The following is a 23,931-nucleotide window of genomic DNA, read 5'->3' as shown; positions in this document are numbered from 1 at the left end:
CTATATTTGTTAAGACCACACAAGATCTCTAATTAAAATTTCATAGAAATCAGAAAATAATCAAATAGGAGAGAGAGAGGGTTGGTCGGCAGACAACGAGATTATGTAGCAGGTATAATTCCGCCGGGTTCGGTGCTTATCCAGTTTGAAAAAAATATTAGATCCTAAACCCTCAATTACAAATCAGGATCAGCATTATCAGAAAAGTTGAAAACACAGAATATCCATTATAAACTGGAACCCATGGCCATGATTGACGAGTTTGGCTAGTATAATATCAGTGTCATTTTAGTCTATATAATATCAACTCTAAAATCTATCAGATCGACTTTCAAACGATAAATTCAAACCGTTCAAATCGATTTAATTCATTAGCTGTGCATTTACATGTTTTTTTTTAAAAGAGTGGTATAAGACCACCAGTTTCATTAGAAACTAAAGTATGTCAATACAAGCAGTAAGCTAGTTCAGATAATGCAACCAAAATATAAAATCAAACTAGTTGTGAAGCAACTAGGTGATATCTACCATTACATCAAGATATAGAAGCTAATAGTTTGCTAGAGGGGTATTATTACAAAACATCAAACATAAACTGAAAGGTAAACGGGCTTTAGGGAACATCATTAGAACTGGCATGAGAGATACTGGAATTATGTCCTGAGGAATTGAGGAAAGCCATATCAGCTTCATCACAAGCCGCTCTATCTCTGAGATACTCAGAAAGGTCTGATTCTTCGAGACCAAGACATGGATCGTCCTCGGAATCCCAAGAGCTGTTCTCTTCCATTGATGTATCGGTCTCCGAGAGGGTGATAGCGGCTGCCTGAGACAAATTATTCACATCCATGGGCAAGATTAAAGATAATTTAAAGAATGAGTCATCTAAATTAGATTTGCACCAATAAGTTGTTAAAGAAATTATTTGAGATCCTAAAGAAGCTACAGATGGAATTGATGTGTTATTAAAGCATATTTTATTTCGTGCTAACCATACTACCCATAGAGTAGCTGCTCGGATGAGTTCTATTAGAAATCTATCTTTCAAGGGTATCCATGCGTCAAATAACCATAGATCAGATAAATTAAGACAATTATAATTGAAATTATTATATGTGGCTATCCAATTCCAAAGAGAAGAAATTAGAGGGCATGTAACAAACAAGTGATCAATAGTTTCTAGGGAGTTACAAAAACTGCATGTTTGGTCTCCCGACCATCCTTTTTTTGCTAAATTGTCTTTAGTCAGAATCTTCCCCTCCTTAACTAGCCATATAAAAAATTTAATTTTAAGGGGTATTTTTGTCTTCCAAAGTGTAGTATATGTGGTATTCTTTATCCCTCCATATTCAAGCCATAGGTATAAAGAGTGTACAGTAAAAGACCGAGATGAATGCCATCTCCAATATATCTTGTCAGGTTGTGTAGACATAGTGAATATAGGAGGGGAGAAGCAGTGGGAGACTAATTGGTACCATTCGACTAATAAGGTGCCTGTAAGTTGTCTATTAAAGTGGATGGTACTGTAAGGGTCATTATGTAAGAAAGTCTCATCTACTTTTAATAGGGGATTAGTGGTTATTTGGAAAAGATTAGGGTATTGGAAATAAAGAGCACACTCTCCTAACCACAAGTCTAGCCAGAAGAAGGTTTCTTTTCCAGAACCAACTATTCTAGTAATTCCTAGTTCTACTATGTGTTTAATGGATATAATGCCTTTCCAAAAATGAGAGCAGTTGGCATTACTGAGTCCAGAGTGAGTGTATTTGTTGGAAAGAATATCTTTCCATTTACCAGATGTAGTGGGGTCTTTGAATCTAAAATACCATTTAGCTAGCAAAGAGATATTCATTCTTTCTAAGTTGATAATGCCTAGACCTCCTTGGTTTTTGCTAAGACAAACTTGATCCCATGCCACTAAATGATACTTTTTCCTAGATGAGGAATGGGAGCCTGACCATAAGAATTTTTTCCCAATTCTATCTATTTTAGCTCTTATGTTAACAGGTAGTCTATATATGGATAGCCTTTTTCAGAACAGGTCCGAGTCAAATAGCAATGATTCAAAGCACTTCTTTTTACATTAAACTATGTATTTCGGAAACCTAAGGACTCGATCGTATGGATATGTAAAATACAGGATTTCCAATCCTAACAGGAAAATGAGGGAAACGGATACTCAATCTCAAGTGAGTAAACAGAATTCCATACTCGATCTCATAGATACATATAGAATTCTGTGGAAAGCCGTATTCGACGAAAGTCGTATGTACGGCTTGGAGGGAGATCTTTCCTATCTTTCAAGATCCACCCTACAATATGGGGTCAAAAAGCCAAAAAAAAAAAAAATTGATTCGTTTTTAGGCCTTATAAAAAGAAAACAGATTCTTGAACATCTTTCACCCTCATGTCACGTCGAGGTCCTGCAAACAAAAAAATGGCAAAATTTGATCCATTTTGTCGTAGTCGAGTCGTTAACATGTTGGTTAACTTTATAACTTTTTGAATTTATTTAATATCAAGTCAAGCGGTTAAATATGTGAGTTTTTAAGTTAATTTTAATACATTCATTTTTTAACATTTATACAGCTTGATTTGATACTAAAATAATTCAAAAATATAAAAAAAATTGCATGTAAATACATTATTCATAAAGTAAATTAGTTTGAACAGTTTGAATTAATTGTTTGAAGTATATTTAATTAATTTTAAAATTAGTGTCATGTGACAGTGACACCGATGTGATACTGCTAGCCGGGCTCATGATTGACCCCTAAAAGGATATCCATTAACCCGCGAAAAGAAATCAAAACCCGATTTGCCGAAGTGCCGAATATACCCGATTTTTTTTTTTTTTCAACTGGATCTTGGTGCCCAAAGCCCCAAACTAGCTAACCAACCAATCGCACCGAGCGGAGACGGTCAGAGACTCGCACTCTTTGAACTTCTCTCTCTCGCGGAGCTCAATCGACTCATCACGAGGCAGTGAGGCACTCTCAATCTTCAAATCTTCAATCATAGAGAGAGAGAGAGAGAGAGAGAGACGGGGTAATAACTAGTGTAGTAATCAAGTGAGAGACAGATAGAAGAGAGATGGGAGTCCCGGCGTTTTACCGATGGCTAGCGGACAGATACCCGCAGACGGTGTCGGACGCGGTGGAGGCGGCGGCGATCGAGATCGAGCCGGGCGTGTGGGTCCCAGTCGATCTGCGCCGTCCAAACCCTAACGGTCTCGAGTTCGACAATCTCTATCTCGACATGAACGGCATCATCCATCCCTGCTTCCATCCTGAAGGACGGGTTTGTTTTTCTACTCATGATTTTTTTTTAAAATATATTTATTTCTAGGGAGGTTGGGTTAGGTTGAATTTTTTGTTGACATTTTCTGGGCCTGATTTGCGAGTGCGCAAGAAATGGTGGTAGAGAGCTTAGCAGAGGGAATTGTAATGCTTGAGAGAGAAATAGTGAAATGGCAGAGAGAAAATGAGATAGAGAGTGGTTTTAATCTCTTTTTTTTTCAAATTGGATCTCATTTCAACTATTATGGAACTGTATTCGTGAAAATTAAATGACCTAACTTTTGGTAGTGTGTGTGCACTATCAGAGATCAAGAGGGAGGTGATTCATGGAGAGTTATTTTTAAATATTTAGAATGCATTGGCACCTTCTTTCATTGTTGACATTAAGGGAGCATTTTGCCTCTCGAAGCTTACCTAGTATAGAGGTGTGGACTCAGAAAGTTACCATAGGGAGGGTCCAAATTTGGTGATCTTCTAAAGTTTAGTAAGGATGATAGAGAAAGAGAACGCAAATTAGACAAGATTTTTTTTTTTTAAATTGCATCTCTATTGCTTGAAGTAAACAAATGACTGTCTAATTGGGGGGGGGGGGGGGGGGGGGGGGGGGGGGGGGGGGGGGGGGGGGGGTTATTTGAAATATGGAAGGAATTTCACATGAAAAAATGGTCTGCATCATATACCTCCTTTAGATCTACTCCTGCTAGTAAACTAGTCATATGCTTATCTTGTTGTATAGTTAATGATATCATACAGTTGGCTTTGTCGTTTAAGTTTTAACTTAGTTGGACAGCTTCCATAGAAAGTAGAGCAACACACTGTCTTCCAAATGAAGAACTTCTTTTGGTGTGGTCACTGTAACTAAAGTTTGTTGATCAAAATTAAGAAATGGAGTTTAGCCCTTCATTTCTTTTTCAAATGTGACACGCATATGGCCATGACTAACTTAACCAATAAATCGGTCATTTCTTTATGAATCTGGTCAAGATATTCTATTATATATATTGTGCTTCCTTGATGGCTCTTCTTTACAGCCTCCACCGACCACATACAATGATGTATTTAAGACGATTTTTGGCTATATAGACCATGTCTTTGCACTTGTTCGCCCAAGAAAACTTCTGTTCATGGCAATCGGTATGAAAATACTGAAAACTCTTTTTTTCCCCTGCTGCGTGATATATTAATTATTTTTCTCCTTAGTCTTGTCATAACCTAACAGAGAATATATAATACATGATTAGATGGCGTTGCTCCTAGAGCGAAGATGAACCAACAACGAACCAGGCGCTTTAGAGCTGCTAAAGATGCAGCTGAAGCTGTAAGTATTCTAACTACAAATTAACACCTCAGCTGTGCAATCAAGTATATACTTGATCCAATTATCTTGAAACTCATTTTGGTTTTACCCAAATTTTCCACTATTGACCCATAATGTGCAAGCAAGCAACAGCAATTGTAGAAAGCTTGCAGTTGAAACATAAAATGGAAATTTGGTAAGACTAGTACTTGTATTGTGCCACTGCTGACCTGCTGCAATCTTACTACTAATACCAAGATTATGTGAAGCAAGAAGGATTAGATACCCACATGTTTTTTCTTATATCAAGTGAACTATGCATTTTACACAAACTCTTCTACATGGTTCGTTTTTAATTTGCTTCGATCTTGACCCAAAAAAAGTAGGATTTGTTATATGCAAATTTTTTAAAGTACATGACTATGGTAAAATGGTGGGTGTAGTTTGTAAATAAAATCCTATTTCTTTTTTACTTTTGTGATACTCCTATATTTTCCATAGGCTGCTGAAGAGGAGAGGGTGAGAAAAGAATTTGAACTAGAGGGGCAAAATTTGGCAGCACAAGAGAAGAGACAGACGGCTGATTCAAATGTGATCACACCTGGCACACCATTCATGTTTGCACTTTCAACTGCTCTTCAGTACTACATCCACCTAAGACTGAACCACATGCCTGGATGGCAGACTACCAAGGTGTTGACACGAATTGATATAATCTGGTTAGATTTGTATCGGTGCTGATCTTTGTTCGTTGTTCTAGTTCAGCTGGTTTTCTATCAGTATTTGCTGACTTGAACCTGTCTCCTCAAATTGAAAGTTTTGTCAGAACTCATTTTACATGAGGTTCATTGAAACCCCAGTTACAATTAGAAGGACCGAAGGATGAATTTGGTTAATTTTAATTGGCGTGGATAAAATCTTATTAATACTGTAAATTGAAACATTAAGCGGACAGCCATGAAGTAAAGAAAAAGATAAATGCTTGTTGGTAAAAGATAAAAGCAAAGCAGCTCTTTGAGTGCATTAATTAGTTACTTCTAGTTCATTTTGCATCGTCAGAAGCATGTAAGCTGTACCTGAGTTCGAATTATAGTTCTTTTACTATGGTAATGTCTAAGATTGTTCATTTGAACTAAAATGGTCTTAATCCAGACAGTATGGGTGAAAGTTGTATGTTGTTGTTATTTTTTGTAGTTCCGGCCATGCAAATTTCAGTTAACCTGGGTTTATTTCGCTTTTTTAATGCTGTGTAGTACTAGGCTTTCAAATTTCCTGTCTTTTTAGAAATGAATTAATAAGACTTGTGCCGTTAAAAGTTGACAGGTGATTTTTTTTTTGTAGGTACTATTATCTGATGCAAATGTGCCTGGAGAAGGCGAGCACAAGATTATGTCATACATTCGCCTTCAACGCAACCTTCCAGGTTTTGACCCGAATACACGGCATTGCTTGTATGGCTTGGTGAGTTTTTGCTTGTTGTTGATTGGTTAGTGTTGCTGGTGTGGCTTGGTGAGGTTTACGTGGATTAATTTCCTTTCAGTGGCATTTTCCCCTACCTTGTAAACACCCCTGTGATCAGAATATTTGTTAGAGGACATGAACACTTTTATCTAGAGAGTCTGCTAGCTTTTATTTAAGGAATTTGGAGTAGAATGGGACCTTTTTATGTTTAACAAAACTGTTGTGATGTCATAATGTGGCTAATAACATTTTATAAGGTTTTGTTAATTTTATTAAATTCTATTTTGATGACTCTTATGAGGGGGGGGGGGTCTCCTTATTGCTGCTTAGAAAACACCCCCGTCTACCAGTGAAAAAAATATATATTTGTATTTTGAGTAGGGACATAATGTCAGAGAAAAAGAGAAACAGTGATTCTAAGCTCATTTGTCAGTACAGGTCCATTGTGTAACTTACTTCTTTTACACAGGATGCTGATCTCATAATGCTTTCTTTGGCCACACATGAGGTTCACTTCTCCATTTTAAGAGAGGTATCCTTATGTTACTTACAATCTTTTAAAAGCCTTCCTTGAATTTGCATATTAGAGCTTCTTTCTACTTTGTAAAATAGGTAATCACAATGCCAGGCCATCAAGAGAAATGCTTTGTTTGTGGTCAAGCCGGCCATGTAGCAGCTGAGTGTCAAGGTAAACCTAAGGAAGGAGATGCTGCAGAATTACCCCCTATTTACAAAAAGAGATATCAGGTGTTTTTTGAGTTGTTATTCTTACCTTTTATCTAAGAATGTTAGGAAACTTTTACCCCTAGAATACATAAAACAGATAATACCTAAAGATCTAGGTATCATCTTCTTCTTCAAGGCCTTTATTCCCAAATAAGTTGGGGTAGGCTAGAAATGAAACCCAACCGGAATCAGCAACACAGGGACTTCCTAGGAGGTCACCCATCCTAGTACTACTACTACCCAATTCCTGAGGGTTTCATTTCCATAAAGAGGTTGTTTTTTTACCGCTGGCTCGCCAAGCCTATCATGAACCCTCCTCCTTTTTCCTGGCTTGGGACAGGCTGTGTAGAAAGATCTAGGTATCATCACTTCTCAATAATCTTGGATTTAAACCTTGACTTCTGCAAAAATAAACAAGTGAATGGAAGTTTAAAAGTATGAACTTATTTGATCTTCAAAGGGCTAGCGCCATTGCATTTCAGGATATGTACAACACAGTCATGCAAAGACTCTTTAGATGATTTATACATCACCCTATCCCAGCACATTTCGACCTTTTCTCTCTCTTTAGATATATATTGCAATGGCTACTAATTTTTTTTTATGTCCTACAAAAAATAGATCCTGTAATCCCTCTAAACCTTGAGATTATAACTTCAAAATCAGATATTTACTGCCAATATGCAAAATGCTTTCATGGTATTTTCAACTGGAAATTAACCCATGTCATGAATTATTTTTATTATATATATTGCAGTTCCTCAATATATGGGTATTGAGGGAGTACTTGGAGCATGATTTGCATATTGATAACCCCCCATTCAGGCTAAGCCTGGAGCGGCTTGTGGATGATTTTGTGTTCATGTGCTTCTTTGTGGGAAATGACTTTCTGCCTCACATGCCTACTTTAGAAATACGTGAGGTTAGCCTTTTTAGGAGTATTTTGGGGCATGTCCCTTGAAACATCAATTTATCAATCTAACCTCTGTAAAATGAATAGCCTCACATGCCCATATAAAACACTGAAATATTTGTCGTACTAGTAACCAGATCACATGCCCATATAAAACACTGAAATATTTGTCGTACTAGTAACCAGATCACATGCCCATATAAAACATTCAAACAAATAGCCTCTCATATACACAATAGAGGAAGTTTAGCTTGGGCATGTTGCCGAATTAGAGTACCTAAAGAAACGAGAGCTGCAGAGCCAATTTTTTATGTTTTGGAGGAAACATAATTTTCCAATGTTCTGAGCTAATTTTTCTTTTTTTTTTTTGAGAGATGCGCGTAAATTTTTCAATGTTATATAGAGTCATGTACTGCATTTCTCATTTGTGAGGTTTATGCGTAGTATTTGAACATTTTTTATGTGCAATTATCCTAATTTCCGAGAGGCTTTTTGAAAATGGTATAACCGTTGCAGGGATTTCTTTAAGAAAAGGGGATATTCTAATTTTCAAGAGGCCTTTTGAAAATGGTATATAGTCTTTTAATGTTGGTAGGTGCTAAAATTTGCAGGGGGCGATTACTCTGCTCATGTTTGTGTACAGAAAGGAGTTCAGTAACATGGGCGGCTACCTTACTGATTCTGGTGAGGTAATATTGATTTCTTTTTATCTTTTGGGTCTGATGTGTTCACTGGAAGTACTCAAACTGCAAAGCACATCTACTAATGTAATTGAGTTGGTTTTCTATTCAATAATAGGAACTTTTCTTTTATGTTTGTAAAATTCCTACCTACAATTATACATCAATTTGCATTTGGTACTTCTGCGGCTTGGTCACAAGTTGATTTTAAGAGTGATTGTTAAAAATATGAGTGTGTCCATGTGTTCAGGTAGTACTGGATCGGGTGGAGCACTTCATACAGGCAGTTGCTATATACGAAGAGGAAATTTTTAGAAAGCGAACTCGAATTCAGCAGGTTATTGAGTAATTATTTGCTAATACAGTTTGGTTCTTTGTCTTATTAAATTATTATAACCTTGAGATATATTTTATAGGCCATTGAAAGGAATGGAGAAAGGAATGGAGAATCTAAGCTTGGAGTAGGAGCGCTTGAAAATTCGGAGGAAAAAGTGGACAAGGTTTTTATACAATTAAATCTTAATTAGTATTTAGTGGGTGCTGGTGCAGGCATCTAGGCCGATGCTTGTGTTTTTTCAGTAAAAACATCTTTATAATAAGGTTCATTTAGTCACTAAATTAGGTACTCAGCCACAACAAAAGAAACCCAAGGAGAGCATAGTACCAGAACTGACTACTTAGATACTGAACCCGAGGCAGGAGATGTTGATTGTAATATATCCGTTTAAGCCATTGTAATGCTGTGAACTTTTGTATTCTTTATATTCTTATAAGGTAAAATTAGGGGAGCCAGGGTACAAGGAGAGGTATTATGCCGAGAAGTTTAAAGGAGAAGAATCGAGGAATATTGACGAAATCAAGAGAGATGTTGTGAGTGATATGCCAACTAGAATAATTTTGTCCTGGTCACTTATTTTACAGATACAAAATTTACCATATATTGACCATGCCAGTTGTATCTACTTGATCTACAAGGCCAATCCTGTTGTATTACCCACTTAAACACAAGTAATACTTCTGTATTCTAACCAAAAGAGAACAGAAAAAAAAAATACTAATTGTACCAGTACTATATCAGTCAATTAATTATAACTGTAATAGTTTTGAGTTCCAATCATAAGAAAACATAATATCCTTGTTGAATTTGTACAAGAGATTCCAGAGTAGCTTTTAATAGTATTTTAGTGGACCAGTTTCTTTTTAAAGGGTACAGGAGATTTATGGAGTGGCCTTTTAAGTTCAAGGTTTTTTTTTTTTTCTTTTTTTGCATTATTTCTTTCTGAATGCTGATTACATTAGGTTAGCTATGTTGTTTAGCAGTTCTCTTTCTTTATTTGCTTAGTGTAAAATGTTACCATTTTTTGTTGCTTCTTAGTAACTATTTAATCTTTCTGTAGGTTCAAAAATATGTTGAAGGCCTTTGTTGGGTCATGAGATACTATTACCAAGGTGTTTGCTCATGGCTGTGGTATGTTTAAACTTTCCAAGAATATTGCACAATTTATCAACTAAACCTATTAGATTAATTATTGAAGCAATTAAGATCTTTTTCATAGGAAAGCGTACAACTTGATCGAAATCTTTTCTATTTTATTGATTTGAGCCAGTCAACAATTTATAAATAGAATATGCTTATCTTTTTTTGTGGAAAGTAGGCTTCGCCTACAGAGAATTTATTAATAATAAAAGAGCGAGTTACAAGGAGTGGGTTATGTCAATAAAGATGAAACAAAGTAAAACATAAAACAAAGAAGAAGAGAAAATAACGAGATAAAAGTTAGAATTTCATCTCCAGCTAACTAGCCTAGTATTCCCAAAGTACTACAAAGTGTTTTCGCTAGTAGTGAGCAACCCAATGCTCGGCTTCACTCCTAATATCCATTAGTCATGAGGTGTGGTGTTTTCAGCTGTTAAAAGAAGAGCATGCGGTTTAGTTCCTTCTAAATATTCCACAACAGCGCCATGCAACCAGAATCTCACAGGGGTCGGCCAAGACAGTCTACTTTGCCCCTATTTCAATACAAAATGAAAAAAATGTCGTGTCCAATAGTGTGTCCCACACCATACGGGGCAAGCATAGGTTTCTCACCCTCATGACGAAAGGGCAAGGGAGAGACAGGTTCTCTGCCGTGAGTAGTCTGTCCTTGAGCAAAATTCACATAAAGATCTTGACTTAAAAGTGGAGCCTTGGCTCTCCATAATGCAGAAGTGTATAAACTATAAACATCGTATCCGGATGACAAGAAAAACTGTATAACGAGCTGGTTGAGCAGAATACACTTATGAGGATATTTTGTTTGAATTTGCAGTGATTTAGCGTGGAAAATTTTCTACTTACTAGCTACTTTACCAGCTTCATTTGGTCAACTTTAATTTTTACTGAATTGATCAGGTTCTACCCATACCATTATGCGCCCTTTGCATCTGACCTTAAAGGGTTGGCTGATCTGGAGATCACTTTTTTCTTGGGCCAACCATTTAAGCCTTTTGATCAACTGATGGGAACATTACCTGCTTCAAGGTTTATTTTTTCTTCTTTTCTCTGTTGGGCATTTTGTAAGTCTTAGCATATTTTACTGTAGTTTCTATTATGCCTGCAGTATCTCACCCTTGCAGCTTTCTGGACATTATATTAATAGTTTGCTAATTAGAACTACCTGTAAAGCTGATGGTTGAGTTTGAAGTTGCCTAAGTACCTGAATCTAGTTTCTCTAATAATTCAAATGAACACCCACCTGTAACTAGAAAGCAGCAGTTCGCTTGAACAAAAGAGAATTTTGATTAATTTGGCCAAACTCACACCAGAATCAGAACTTAATGGCATCAAAGAGATTCATTTAGGACATCTCCTTCTGTACTTTAAATGAATCAATTTGACTTGATGAGTCTTGAGGGGAAATGAGCTAATGTTTGAACGAGCAAGGTTACAAAATTTAGCTCAATCTGGCAGTTGATTTTGTCTGCAGATAACCTAAATCTGCAAAATTGCAGTGGCCGAAATGATCACTGACAAAATTTTACATGAAAAATAAGAGTTTACAAATTACAATACGCTCAAGTAGTAATAGAAAAGAATACAGCCACATTATGGCCCTTGGGTGTTCTGCCTTGCTGCCTTTTCAGTACTCATGGCAATAGCTAACATTAATTGCTGCTTTCCTAGCAAATGTTAGCTATCACTTGCCAGCTTTAGAGAATAATGCATGCCTTCCCAGAGAAAATTCAAGCATCTCAATAAAGTTAATTTTGATGGAGCATTATTAGTGAACCTAAAAGTCAAGCAATCCCTACTTATTACTCACTTTGAGTTCTCCCTCTTTTAGTTCGGATTCTCTACCAGAGCAATATAGAGCACTCATGAAAGATCCAAATTCGCCTCTGATCTCATTCTATCCTGAAGGTCTCTATTATTACTTTTGTTGTACTTTATTTATAGGTTATGTTTACACATTAGGCTTAAGAACGTCCCAAAATATGAAGTTTCATATCTGTGGGTTTTCACCTCCAGCATTTTCTCTAAGTACCTTATTTTATGTTTTAAACCAGTTATTTCATGTCTCGTACTGAAAGCTGACCTGTATGGTATTTTTGCTATGTGCACTATTCTATCATTCTTGTTTTAGTTAGATCTATGCTGTTTAAGGCTGGATCAGGATAATTATGTAATTAGTCACCAGAAGCTAAATGAAAAGATGGAAAGAATTGACCATGCTTTATATGTTTGTACTGCTCGTAGAATGAGCTATTACTTTACTCATTGTTAATGGTTGTTTTATGTTTAATCAAAGTATATTTAAATGATAACCACTTGTTATTTTTTCCATTTGATAGATTTTGAAATTGACATGAATGGAAAGCGATTTGCTTGGCAGGCAAGTTGTTTTTGTTTACTTGTGAATTTATATCTTTTTTCAGTCAGTCTTTTTGTATTGAATATGCTTTTGATTATTTAACAGGGTGTTGCGAAATTGCCGTTCATTGATGAGAGGCTTTTGCTTGCAGAAACGAAGAAACTTGAAGATGACCTGACAGTATGAAACCTCTCCCTCTCTCTCTCTCTCTCCCCCCTCTCTTTTTTTTTCTTGAAAAAAACTTGACAGAGGCCGTCAAGGAGTGAAGGGTCTCTCTCTCTCTCTCTCTCTCTCTCTCTCTTACTGTGCACGCGCGGGCACACTGGTGGTTATGGCCATTACCATTACCGCAATTTACTTCTGAAGTAATGCAGTTTACTCAAAGTCGCTTTTGACATTCTTTATTGAGCAAATCGAAAAATAATAGAAACAGTACTAAGGCCTTTTTTTTTTACCTACACACCCCCTTTGATGCAATTTGAGGTGCTTTTACAGGACGAAGAGAAGTTTAGAAATAGTACAATGTATGACATTTTATATGTGCGTGATATTCACCCGTTGGGTAGTCAAGTGCTTGTACTATATAAAACGATTTCCCAATTAACAAGCAAGGAGCCAGCATTTGTTTTGCCGATTGATCCACTTGCGAGGTTTGTTATTGTTTCTTCTTAATTTTCTATTTTATATCCATGGTCATTTCCCTGTGATCTCTTGTTGACTTTGCATTATTCATTGACGTGCGCCTTTTTTTTGTTTTAAGTGGCGGGATGAATGGTTACCTTTGTTTATCTGAGAGAAATCATTGCAGCGTGTCAGTGAATTCCCCTATTAATGGCTTTGGTGCTATAATGAATAACAGAGTTTTGTAAGTCTATTTGTCTTTAACACAAGTATTTTTTTCAGCAAACTTCCTTGGTGCCATTATAATACATGAAGAAACCAGATCAAATTATTGGTACAGGAAAATGCTGCCAGTTTGTTTTTTTTTTTTCTTTTATAGGCTGGAACTTAATTTTAACTTTTGTCCTGCATTAAAGAAGAACTGCATCAAGCAGCAAACCCATCTCCCCTCCACATGCCCAAAAGAAATATAAATGTCATTACTCAGTGGTGTTTCTAAAGAAGATAAAATAGTTGTGTTTTGTACTGTACTAATTTTTGCAGGAATGCTACCTATATTAATCCCCAATACCATAAGCATATTCCAGAACCACCAGAAGGGGTCATAATCCCGGCAAAGGTACTTCTCAACAAGCTTTAAATTAATAAATCAATTGAACACAATTGTCAAAAAAAGGTACTGTTCAGATGAATTTTTAACCAGGTGTGTCTCATATACAGTGTTTAAAACTTTATGACTTCAAGCCTTTCCCTGTGTTGTGGCATCAAGACAATGGTCGTCGCCAGCAAAATAGAGAGAGGTATCACTTTGTACTCACCCTTTTGTTTTTGTGCCCAATCATATACCTACAGGTCCATAATTTTTGAAGGTGAACTAGCCCAAATAAACATTCTGCTATGCAATTAAGGACCACAAGGAAGTAAAAGACTATTTATAAAGAACGAGTCTGACATGTATTCAAACTAGCACTGGTTTCATGCCAGCCAGTGCTTATTGGTACAGTATCAGATACAGATATCACATGTGACTAGTAAGGTATGGTAATACTTGTAATTGTCTGGTTGCCTTTCCACCAAAAATTTGTAGCTTCACCCAATATTCCTTTTTTTTTTTTTTCTTTTTCTTTAATATACTATGCATGCATATATGTTCTTTTACAATTTCAGGGTTCAAATCTCTGGCGCACTTTCAGGCAATTCTTTAGGGGAGGCTTCACACCGGCTTATCAGAAACTCTCTTCAAATCAAACCTACTAGCAGCACTGCTGGGCTCCTAGACATGCCCTATAGAGGTGGGCCACGTGGGCCCACTAACACCAGGCCTAGACATGCTGGCCCATATGGCTATGCTGAAGAAAACACCCATAATCACTATACGCCTTACCAAGGTTATGCGAACTATAACCCGAACCCCCAATTGAACCAGCACAATGTGAGGATCCAAGAGCGGCCTGGTTACAACATTCAGGCAGGGATGTCGCGACTGACAGTTAATCAGCAATACATCCGAGCACCCAATCCAAGCGTTGCGGGTTACCGGGCTAGCGGATCTGAATCTGTTTCATTTCAGCAAGCAGTGCCACCTGAGCATCCTGGTGTGCCGCCACCTTTTCCACCAAATAATTGGATTGGGAGGCAAGAGAGAAGTAGATATAATGGTGGGGGGCCTAGTAGAGGTGGTTTTAATGAGAAACGACCGGGCCCACAAGTCGTGAAGGTGTACCGAGTTAAGTCGCAGAATTCAGTTGCGAATGAACAGCATGACCCAGTAGCTAAGAGTTTATGATTGGCCGGTCCTAATTCTACCTTCTTTGCAACTTAGCTTGCACTTGTTGAAGTGAGGATCTGGTTTGTTTTTCTCATTTCTAATTTTTAATGTTAGGAATTTGGAATTTCATTATTGAGAAAGAGGTTTTAATGGTTTAAATTATTGTGTCTTTGTATTTATCGTCGTATTGTCTCTGTAGTTAGGGTGTAAAAGGGTGCATTAGTTTATCTTAGTTATTTTTCAGTGTATTGACAAGATTAAAGCGTTGTTGTGTGAAATGCAAAATAAATTGCTGTAGTTCAGATCTTACAGAAATATTGATCTATAGTAGCAAAAGCATGCACCTGTGTTGATTCGTCCTTCAATTTCAGTTCACATGTGAATCATAGTGCTTTTAGTTTTGCAAACAATAGTACTCTAATGAGAAAATTCCTGCTGTTATCTTTTCATTTGATGATCAAAATTACATATTTTGCCTAATTATCGAATATATTTTAAAAAAGCAATGAGAGAAGTTCAAACCTTCGAATGCCCGTCATTTTTTTTCTTCGTTTAGACTCCAATTGTTTTATCTAAATTAGCACTCATATTACAAAAATATAATTATTGGATATGTAATTATGTACTAGCATGCCTTCTTTAATGTGATTGTACAAAATGCAATCAGTACACTCCAACGCTTTTTGGTTTGCACCTATAAAGTGCCGATTTTTTTATTAATAAAAAATTAAAAATTAAAAATATTGCAAAAGGGATCGTTTTGTTGAAAAATCGAAATTTAGGAAAAAGAGGATGGTTTATTCCGTCCCGTTAATCTTAACTCTAATTAGTGATTTAACTTTAAAAAAAAAAAATCTTGAATGGTATAGATTATCTTATCCAGCACTATAGCAAATCTCAAAATATATATATATATATATGTGTGTGTGTGTGTGCTATAGTACTGGACAGGATAACCTATCTCGTCCAAGATTTTTTATTTTCTTAGCCAAATTAGCATAGCACTAATTTGGACGGGATGGTTAATCTAATCTAAACACTCTACCTGAACAGGATAAACCATCCCTTTTTTTCTAGATTTCAATTTTCCATTAAAATGATACCCTTTTCCCATATTTTTTTTTATTTCCGATTAATAAAAAAATCGGCATTCAAGTGACCGGGATCATATTTCATAGATTTTTTTATCACTTCAGTTTATATATTTTTGTTTTTGAACTTTTGAAAATCGAAAAGCACAAAAGAGTTTTTAAAAAAAAAAAAAAAAGGAATAGGAAAACAGAAGCATCTGAATACACCGCATTAAAAGATTCAGACACTAAGTCACTAACCAGAGAACAGAATGATATAAACAATTTATTTATAGTAAAAATAATTTCACAAGTATTTTTGTATATCCTATTTTATATTCATATTATTTAAAAAATGATGAACGAATCTTATTTCTCCCAACTTGTTTGGGACTACCAGACTAAAGGCTTGGTTGTTGTTGTTGAATGAATCTTATTTCTATAGAAATAAAGTGCAAAATTGTCACACATTTTCTACAAGGCAAGATCAGATTAGGCTTGGAAATTAGTATCTACTATGGTACGCACCATGTAAAATTAGGAATAATTCTGAGGATCAACTAAAAGAACAAACCTACTTAATCATATGAAGTTCTAGACTATCAAAACCTATCCACCTCCATCACCTACTAAGGTTAAAGATCTAAGATGACCTCCATCCATTAAGAATTACGAAGTAATCCTCAAAAACTAGCAGTTTAACATCCACTGGCAACCACTTCGGCCAATGGAAGTTTTTCTGCGGTTGATTCAGCATCTTTAGGCATCTCAGTAGTAGCTTCAAGCATGGTTTGTTCCCCATGTGCACCTTGAATGGACTCTCTCAGTAATGTAGAATCTACTTCTGAAGGCTTCTGAAAAAGAGAGTTCACATTTCTGACGTCATTATCTTTTCCGTTACCTTCCGAAGGACCTACAAGAATGTCTTTTGTAAATTTAATAGCGCAAAATTATAAGTGTACGAGTTACATCATGTATTGAACAGCATTGGGATCCGCTGACAATTGGTTAAATTGACAATCTTGACAGCATAGATCAAATCAAGCCCAAACAATTTTCAAAACTATATAGTTTATAGGCATATTGTTGGTCCTATAAACTTCAAAATGTTTGATTTACAGTAAAACTTGCATAACTTCAACATGTTACTTAAGAGTATAATATGCATTTAGTATGATCACAACTCAGGCATCTAATTTAAAAGTAGAAGTTATATTAAAAATTGTCGATACTTTCAAGTCAATCCATTATCTATCCATTAGAAGTCACCATTTTTTTTGTGGAGTAGAAATTAGTAAGTTCATGGACAATATTCAAATTTAACTACATGTAATCAGGATATTCAGAAAATTAGGCACCATTCAGCATCTTTTTTTTTCCATTAAATTTCTCAATTCAGGGGTCCGCCTAGTATTGTACTACATACAGGTCAGTACATCAGCAGCAGTGGATATTTATTTAATTTATGTTTCCTTTCAGCATATGAACACTGAGGGAGGGGCTGATCCTGACAAACCCAAATAAGTACAACAAAGAACCAATCTCCAAAAAGAAGAGAGTAAGGAAATGAAAGAAGGAAGAGAGAAATTAAGTACCTTCAATAGTAGATGCATGCACCCTATCTGAAGGCTTTGCTAGCAAAATTTTCTGGAGTAGACCCGTACCAGGAAAAACTAGTAAATTAAGATAATTTATTTCTTTTCTATGAGTACGGTCAAGGTGGGTAAACCCAAAAACATTTGTCCATGTACTTTTCAGCTCTGATATGGCAGGTATAATCAGCTTCTTTACATTCAGTGAGCAAAGTGCCTGCACATTTTTATAAATAATAAGTTCAATTCAAAAAAGAACATGGAAAGGTAAGACCATATGAAACATACAACCGAGTTACTAGGGCCATACAAAAAGTAAAATCAACAATAGAGAACAACAGCTGGTCCTGGCATATACCCGCCGTTACAAATAATTTAACTTAATGTGTTTGCTACGAGTTCGACTATTTCATCATTTTATTTTTCCAGACTTTGTCTTTACATGAGACTCAAGAAAAGAGAAACAGCTTAAGGAATTTTTTCTCTCTCTTACTCACAGAACCCACTCTGTAAACCCAATTCCTTCCCAGTTACAAAATGTCCATCATTAAACACATTTATATTTAGTTCATCATCAATGAGTAATTACTATTACTCCGTCCCAGGTGGAAACAGCTTGCACTTCAACTAATCTCACTGAAACTAACTGAACCATTTGAATATCCAAAGCTGACCCAAAATACATGTTTTAAGAAAAATCCAAAATTATTGACAATTGAGTAATGTACATAATTTTTTTTTTTAATTTTAAAGGTGGAATGAAGTACCGATTCAATGCCAGTAAGTAAGCGCCAACACATTCCTTGTCGTCTGTACATGTTTCTCGTGCCAATAAAAGGCATCTCGGCCAGATTTGTTCCATGAATCCTGTTTCTTGTACAATAATTCAGTCATAACATTTGTAAAATACAGTTCTCAATAAGGAGCAACCAAGATGTAATGAGACAGGTTCTGATCTTCTGTGACACTGTTTGGCATAAATAAATAAGCAGCTAAACTGCACATACTCTGAACAAAATATGCTCACAATTTTAGATTATATATAATTAATTAAGTACAAGTTCTCGTGCTAACCCTTAGACTGCAATTACACGTCATCTAACTCCCCTCCAAAGGAAAAGAAACAAGATAGAATAGCCAATTAACCATACATTCATTCCCCGGCAACATGGTGAATTGCTAATGTGCCTTACAAAACATGCAATGTAAGTTCATCTCTAAGTAAATACAAAAGAAAAGATTGTAATCTGGATAGTTCTGAGATAAAGAGAGGGGCATAGACATCCGTGTTTTAGAGGACATATGAGAAACTTTTTTTGTTTGCAGGGTACACATACATTATTAGGTTTTAAGGTCATAAGAGATTATTCAGGAAACAAACATTTTAATTACGGACTTGAATTAGTTGAAATAATAATCTGGTTTCCGAATGAAGTACCTAACAGATGCAGCAGAAATGATTTCATCACCCCGTTCCAGAATGAAGGTATAGAAGCCACCAAAGTCCAATCTACTAAAATTTGATCTGCACATAAGGACGTTAATAATTAATCAAATCAACCAGGACCACTTGGAAATGTAACTAATAACAAATAGCCTTCTCCTAAGATATATATATATTTTTTATAAAGATAAATTTCTAGTAGTTCAAGCTTGGATAGACACATTTTACTTGACACAAACTCAATAACGCTGTAATCTGATATCAGATAGCCCCATTATATCGCTCATTGATAAAAAAATGTACTTACAATTCAAGTTCAAGGAATGCAAAATTACAGCTGATCTTCAATTGTATTTTCACTTTTTCAGATAGCACCCGGCCATTTAAATTAAAATGGAAGGATTATATTCCAATTAAAATTGACAATTTTGTACTACTCTAACCCACTCATTTGCTCCTAAGCCCAAATTGAACTACAATCAAGTAGCAGATGTCAGTGCTTGATACCAGATCTACACATATTGTATAAACCAGGAATGAAGTTACTAGATTGCATGAATATGAAAAAATAAAAGCTTTTGGTCATTTTTTGGCTTAATCGGACCTTTCTGTTATCAATCGATTGATACTTGCAAATGATGCGTGTAGAACAAAGATGCCTAAAATGTTCCAACACCAGAGGATTGCACATACCCGCAATTATAGATAACATTGTGAATTAGATCAATCCCTGTTCTTTGATCTGTAATAGGCAAGAAGCATTCGTCCATTACATTAAATGCCACAGCTATCTTGGAGTTGCAATTAGCCACTTGAGATAGTCTTTGTAGGTTTCTAGGTGAACTTTCATCTAGCCGACGAACTAGAGTCCATGAATAACCCCCTTCAATTTCATTTCGCACACCTAAAAGCCTTTGCAACTGCTTGTACAGCTGTGCATATAGAAATAAATTAACTTTTATCACTTTGACTTATTAATTATTCTATCATACTAACTATAACGGCTTTACTAAATGTCCATCTAATAATTAGAATGCTTATATTTAAGATTAACTCACTTGTTGTCAACATCAGTATTGTTACAACTTGGAAAAAGAATTTACACCCTACTTAAAAACTACACAAGATAAGCTCATAACCAATATACCATTAAAACTTTGAAACATGGAATAGATGAAAATATGAAGTGCTCCTCTTACTCAATTTAACTAATCAATAATTCAGGAACCTTTGCAAATTATGAAAAGTGGTGTCTCATTATGCAAGTCTTTTTTTCAAAATTTACCAGTGTATACAACTTGTAAACATAAGAATGCACAAAACAAAACATAGGACTATAGATCATTAAAAAAAGTTTACCTTTCTACAGCTCAGCCCACAAAATGAGTTACTCACTTGCCCTGAGCTAGATTTTGTACAAACAGCATCCTTTTCCGGAATACAACCTTCGTGATCTATACATATGTTTACATAGTTAGACTAGACCTATGGTCCTATACTAAAAAAAGAAAGTTTAGACTGGACCATATTAAAATAAATATTACTACAAAATACAAGCACTTCTCCTGCTGTAAAAATTATCCAATGTATAAGTACCACCATGTAGACAATAACTTCTTATTAATATTATTCAGAAAAAAAGGCAACAAAGGTAATCCACTTAAGATAGTATACAGATACATGGTAAATTAAATAATTTTGTATAAGAAACAGAACTACCCAATTGCAACATTTGTATTCAAGTAAGGTCCATTTGCAAATTATGCCTAATACTTCTACCCAATCTGCAAATGAAAACCCATATTAATATTCATATTTGCAACTAGCACTCAACATTATTCAAGATATTTACCCATGCTTAAATTTGACCATTTTATCCGTGTTGAAATTAAAATAAGAACAATTGACCAAATTTAACTGGTCTTTGTATTGAGATTCAAGTCCGTATGAGCCTCTGCTAAGCAACTTGATTCACAATTTAGTGCTGTTTACAAATATGTAACTATCGCCTGCAATTTGTAAAATGCCCTAAAGAAATTACAAAATCAAGAGCAGTGAAATGAGCCATACATTTTTGGCCACACTGGCGGCATGCTAGTAGTACAGAACATGATTTGTGAGTCTCCTGATTTTCTGAGGAGGTTGATTTACAGAATTTGCATGAACAGTTTTTACAGAGCCAATATCCCGAAGGAAGTACCTGTAAAAGTGATTTTGTTGATAATAAATTACTTATTATAGGAGCACCACAACAGCACGAGACATTATATAAATAACATGAAAAAATTGAATGTCTTCCTTGGTGCTTAATTAGTTTTGCGAAGCATTAAGTACTCATTAGAATTAATAAAACATTGAATCGTTTCATATATGCACCTTCAAACAACAAAATCTATTTATGCTAAAAAAAAATATATATATATCTTGTGTGCCCTATAAGATTGGACAATGTCAGAAATACCTGTCTACTCCTAAATTCCTCATTTCATAATGCACAAACTTCCCTTTCCTAACTAGTTTTGCAAATAAATAGAGGATGAGAAAGGAGGGTAGTTGGGAATATATTTATATACATTAGTGGACAAGCAAGGGTCCACTTGATGTTCCTCATGTTTCCTACAAACAAATGTCGAATTTTGTTTTCAAAGGGCACACATTATATTACTAATTCTGAACGGGTGGAGTTGATTGTTGACATTTTAGGATATAGTGATATTTCACGAACAATAAACACCAGTTAGTAAACCCAAAAAAAAAAAAATCTTTCTCAGCATCCCTTTACCTGAATACCCAAGCAAGCCATATGAAAGGTCGAGGGACAGCCGTCACAGCAGATCAAGTCACCGCCATCCCCACAGATGCCACAGGTATCATCACTTGCATCATCGCCACATGCCTCCACCTCATGAAAACCCTTTCTCTCTCCTTCTCCTTGCTTCTTCCAAGCATCCAGCAAGCACTGAGTTAGAGAAACACTCAATTCCTCTACATAGATATTCTCATAGGCTTGTTTCTCTTTGCTGCCGGCATGAAGTTCAAATTTATGAGCAGAGAGTATCTTACTGCAGCAAGAGCAATAAATACCATCCCTCCTGATTCTTCCCTTCAGCCTTGTTTTGTTTCTTCTCACATTCATGTACTTGACCTTGCTGTTCTCTGAAACTACCCCTTGATCAATGAGCCACGATAGCACTGTTCTTCTCCACTCATAAGGGGTATAATTGTCCAGACGGTCGTCTCCATGAGGTCTTTTTCTCATACTCCATTTAGCCTCTCTAGAAGCTTCCACAGTCCCTGCCTCATGGCCCCGCTTGTTTCGCACATTTCTCTTTAGCATCTCTAACTCGTCTTTTGCTATTGATTTGTTGTTAGTTTTTTTGTCCTCTTGATATGCAGCATATGCCTTAGTAATAGACCAGTAACTAGTACCTTGGGGTGAGACATAGACAGAGTCTTCGTAATCTCTGTTTCGCCTGGGCCTCAGCTCAATGCTCCAGCCGGCATCAAATAGCATATTCCTAATCTGGTCCTTTACTTTCTTCTTAACATCATTCCGACCCCTGTTTAGACGGCTAATTCTTTTGTTGGCTGGAATTGAAGAGCCGGACGTAGAGACATCTCCCCTCCTTGAATTTATCTCATTGGACCTGGTTTTCTCAGTGCTTGAGGGTCCTTCTGGTACTTCAACTGTTGAATTTGATCCATCTACAACACTTCCTTCACCATTCATGAATAATTGTCTTGATGGAAAAGCAGTAGGTTCAACAAATTCAGAGTTAAAGCACTTCATTTTGTTCAAATCTTCTCTTTTGTATCTATTTAAATCACCTTTACTTTTCAATTTTACATTGCAAGACGAACTACTCCCTTTAAACTTTAAAGAACTGGCTTTTATAGGATCAGAAATTGCCCTCTTCTTTATTGATTCGTGCATGAAGATGCGACCTTTCTTCAAAATAGGCATTTTACCATTCTGTTTCAAATCTTTTTTCTTTTCACTCACAAAATTACCAGCTCGTACCTCCTCTTTTTCATAACGGCACCGTGGTACACCCAATTTCGGTCCCTTGTTGTCTTTTGCCGACTCAATTCTAGACCCCATAGCATCAATTTCACCATTGTTAAACTCACCTATTCTCTTTTTCACCCACTCGGTTCCCATGAGTTTGTCCTTGATACCGCGATTTGCTCTGGACGCACCGAAACCATGATCAGATTCGTTCTTACGGATACTAACGTTCAACTTCTCAATTCGTGTCTCCTCTTCGTTCTCCTTCGATAATGCACTTCTGGCTAGATTTTTATCGATTGGAGCATCTTTTTTACAGGGTTTTGCCCTCGGAGAGATATAGTAATCGTCCAATTCTGAATCGCTCGATTCGAGAATCAATCGCTTTCTCTTCTCAGGCACCGACATTGCAATATCCTCTACTATATGGCAAAACACAATCCGACACTTAAAAAATCGTCCAAAACAATCCAAGAATCAAACAAACTCTGAATATTCTAACGAAATAAAGAGGTTCAGTACTTCGTTCTTACGATAAGAATTGATCTGAGATGCGAAATTAGAAAGAGGAGAATGGACTTCGCCTTCGCTTCTCGGATTAAGAGGGGAGACGAAGATGCGATCATGCGAGCGATTTTATGAGGAGTTCGCATGATAAATTCAAGCAGCAGTCAAGACCTGAGATCCGGACCGTTTATCTTAATCTGGTACGAATCTCAGAGACGCCGTGGACGTAAGGCAGCCCCAAAATTAGCTCGACTGGAATTTCCTCTGCAGCCGATGTACTTGGCTCCAAAATTAGCTCGAGTGGTAGAAATCCTGGAGGATTTAATTACTTAGTTATCTAACACGATGTAATTCTGGTAAGGAATCTGATGTATCCTGATTGTATAAATTAAGCTACTCTTCGCATGATGACAGCTGGGTGCCATCGTCTTAATCTAAGCAGTTCAACTCAATCAACGGCTTAGATCTTATACTTCCGATTTTCTTTTTATCCATAGCAATCAAAACAAATAAAATTAAGGGAAAAGATTATTTTTTCCCATTCTTTCTCCAATAACTGTTGAACTCAAATTTGACTAAAAAAAACTGTCAAACTCAAATTGTGATTAACTGATCTAATTTTCTCCATTTGCTCTCACTCTCCTTCCTCTCCATTTTTTTATACCTTCCCTTTTTTCTCTCTCTTTTTATCCT

At 36.1% G+C, this 23,931-nt stretch overlaps 2 protein-coding genes across 5 annotated transcripts; one reads left to right on the top strand and one right to left on the bottom strand.

Moving 5' to 3' along the window:
- Positions 1-2,893: 2,893 nt before the first annotated feature.
- On the top strand, positions 2,894-14,975 carry XRN4 (exoribonuclease 4). Its single transcript, XM_078324245.1, has 22 exons — positions 2,894-3,300; positions 4,331-4,433; positions 4,541-4,617; positions 5,098-5,289; positions 5,938-6,057; positions 6,527-6,589; positions 6,670-6,804; positions 7,541-7,705; positions 8,308-8,385; positions 8,627-8,713; positions 8,793-8,876; positions 9,151-9,246; positions 9,774-9,844; positions 10,769-10,897; positions 11,700-11,776; positions 12,208-12,248; positions 12,333-12,407; positions 12,723-12,877; positions 12,988-13,092; positions 13,392-13,467; positions 13,569-13,648; positions 14,016-14,975. Exons 1-22 carry the CDS (start codon positions 3,094-3,096, stop codon positions 14,632-14,634), a joined length of 2,835 nt encoding a protein of 944 aa, XP_078180371.1. The 5' UTR covers positions 2,894-3,093; the 3' UTR covers positions 14,635-14,975.
- A 1,181-nt stretch (positions 14,976-16,156) lies between these two features.
- On the bottom strand, positions 16,157-23,397 carry LOC144573958 (uncharacterized). Of its 4 annotated transcripts, none has more exons than XM_078323748.1 (9): positions 23,254-23,397; positions 21,505-23,150; positions 20,793-20,922; positions 20,082-20,176; positions 19,416-19,654; positions 18,717-18,803; positions 18,046-18,145; positions 17,282-17,495; positions 16,157-16,611 (listed from the first exon to the last, which is right to left on the bottom strand). In XM_078323748.1, the coding sequence occupies exons 2-9, from the start codon at positions 23,137-23,139 to the stop codon at positions 16,385-16,387; spliced, it is 2,727 nt and encodes a 908-aa protein (XP_078179874.1). In that variant the 5' UTR covers positions 23,140-23,150; positions 23,254-23,397; the 3' UTR covers positions 16,157-16,384. The 4 variants fall into 4 exon arrangements, with proteins under 4 accessions (XP_078179874.1, XP_078179873.1, XP_078179872.1 ...); XM_078323747.1 differs by having other exon boundaries at positions 21,505-23,153; positions 23,254-23,378; XM_078323746.1 differs by having other exon boundaries at positions 21,505-23,393.
- Between the last annotated feature and the right edge of the window lie 534 nt (positions 23,398-23,931).

This window comes from Carex rostrata, chromosome 22 (assembly GCF_964058835.1).
Source record: "Carex rostrata chromosome 22, lpCarRost1.2, whole genome shotgun sequence".
In the NCBI taxonomy this organism is placed as follows: domain Eukaryota; kingdom Viridiplantae; phylum Streptophyta; class Magnoliopsida; order Poales; family Cyperaceae; genus Carex; species Carex rostrata.
This window is presented reverse-complemented; position numbering and strand designations above follow the sequence as displayed.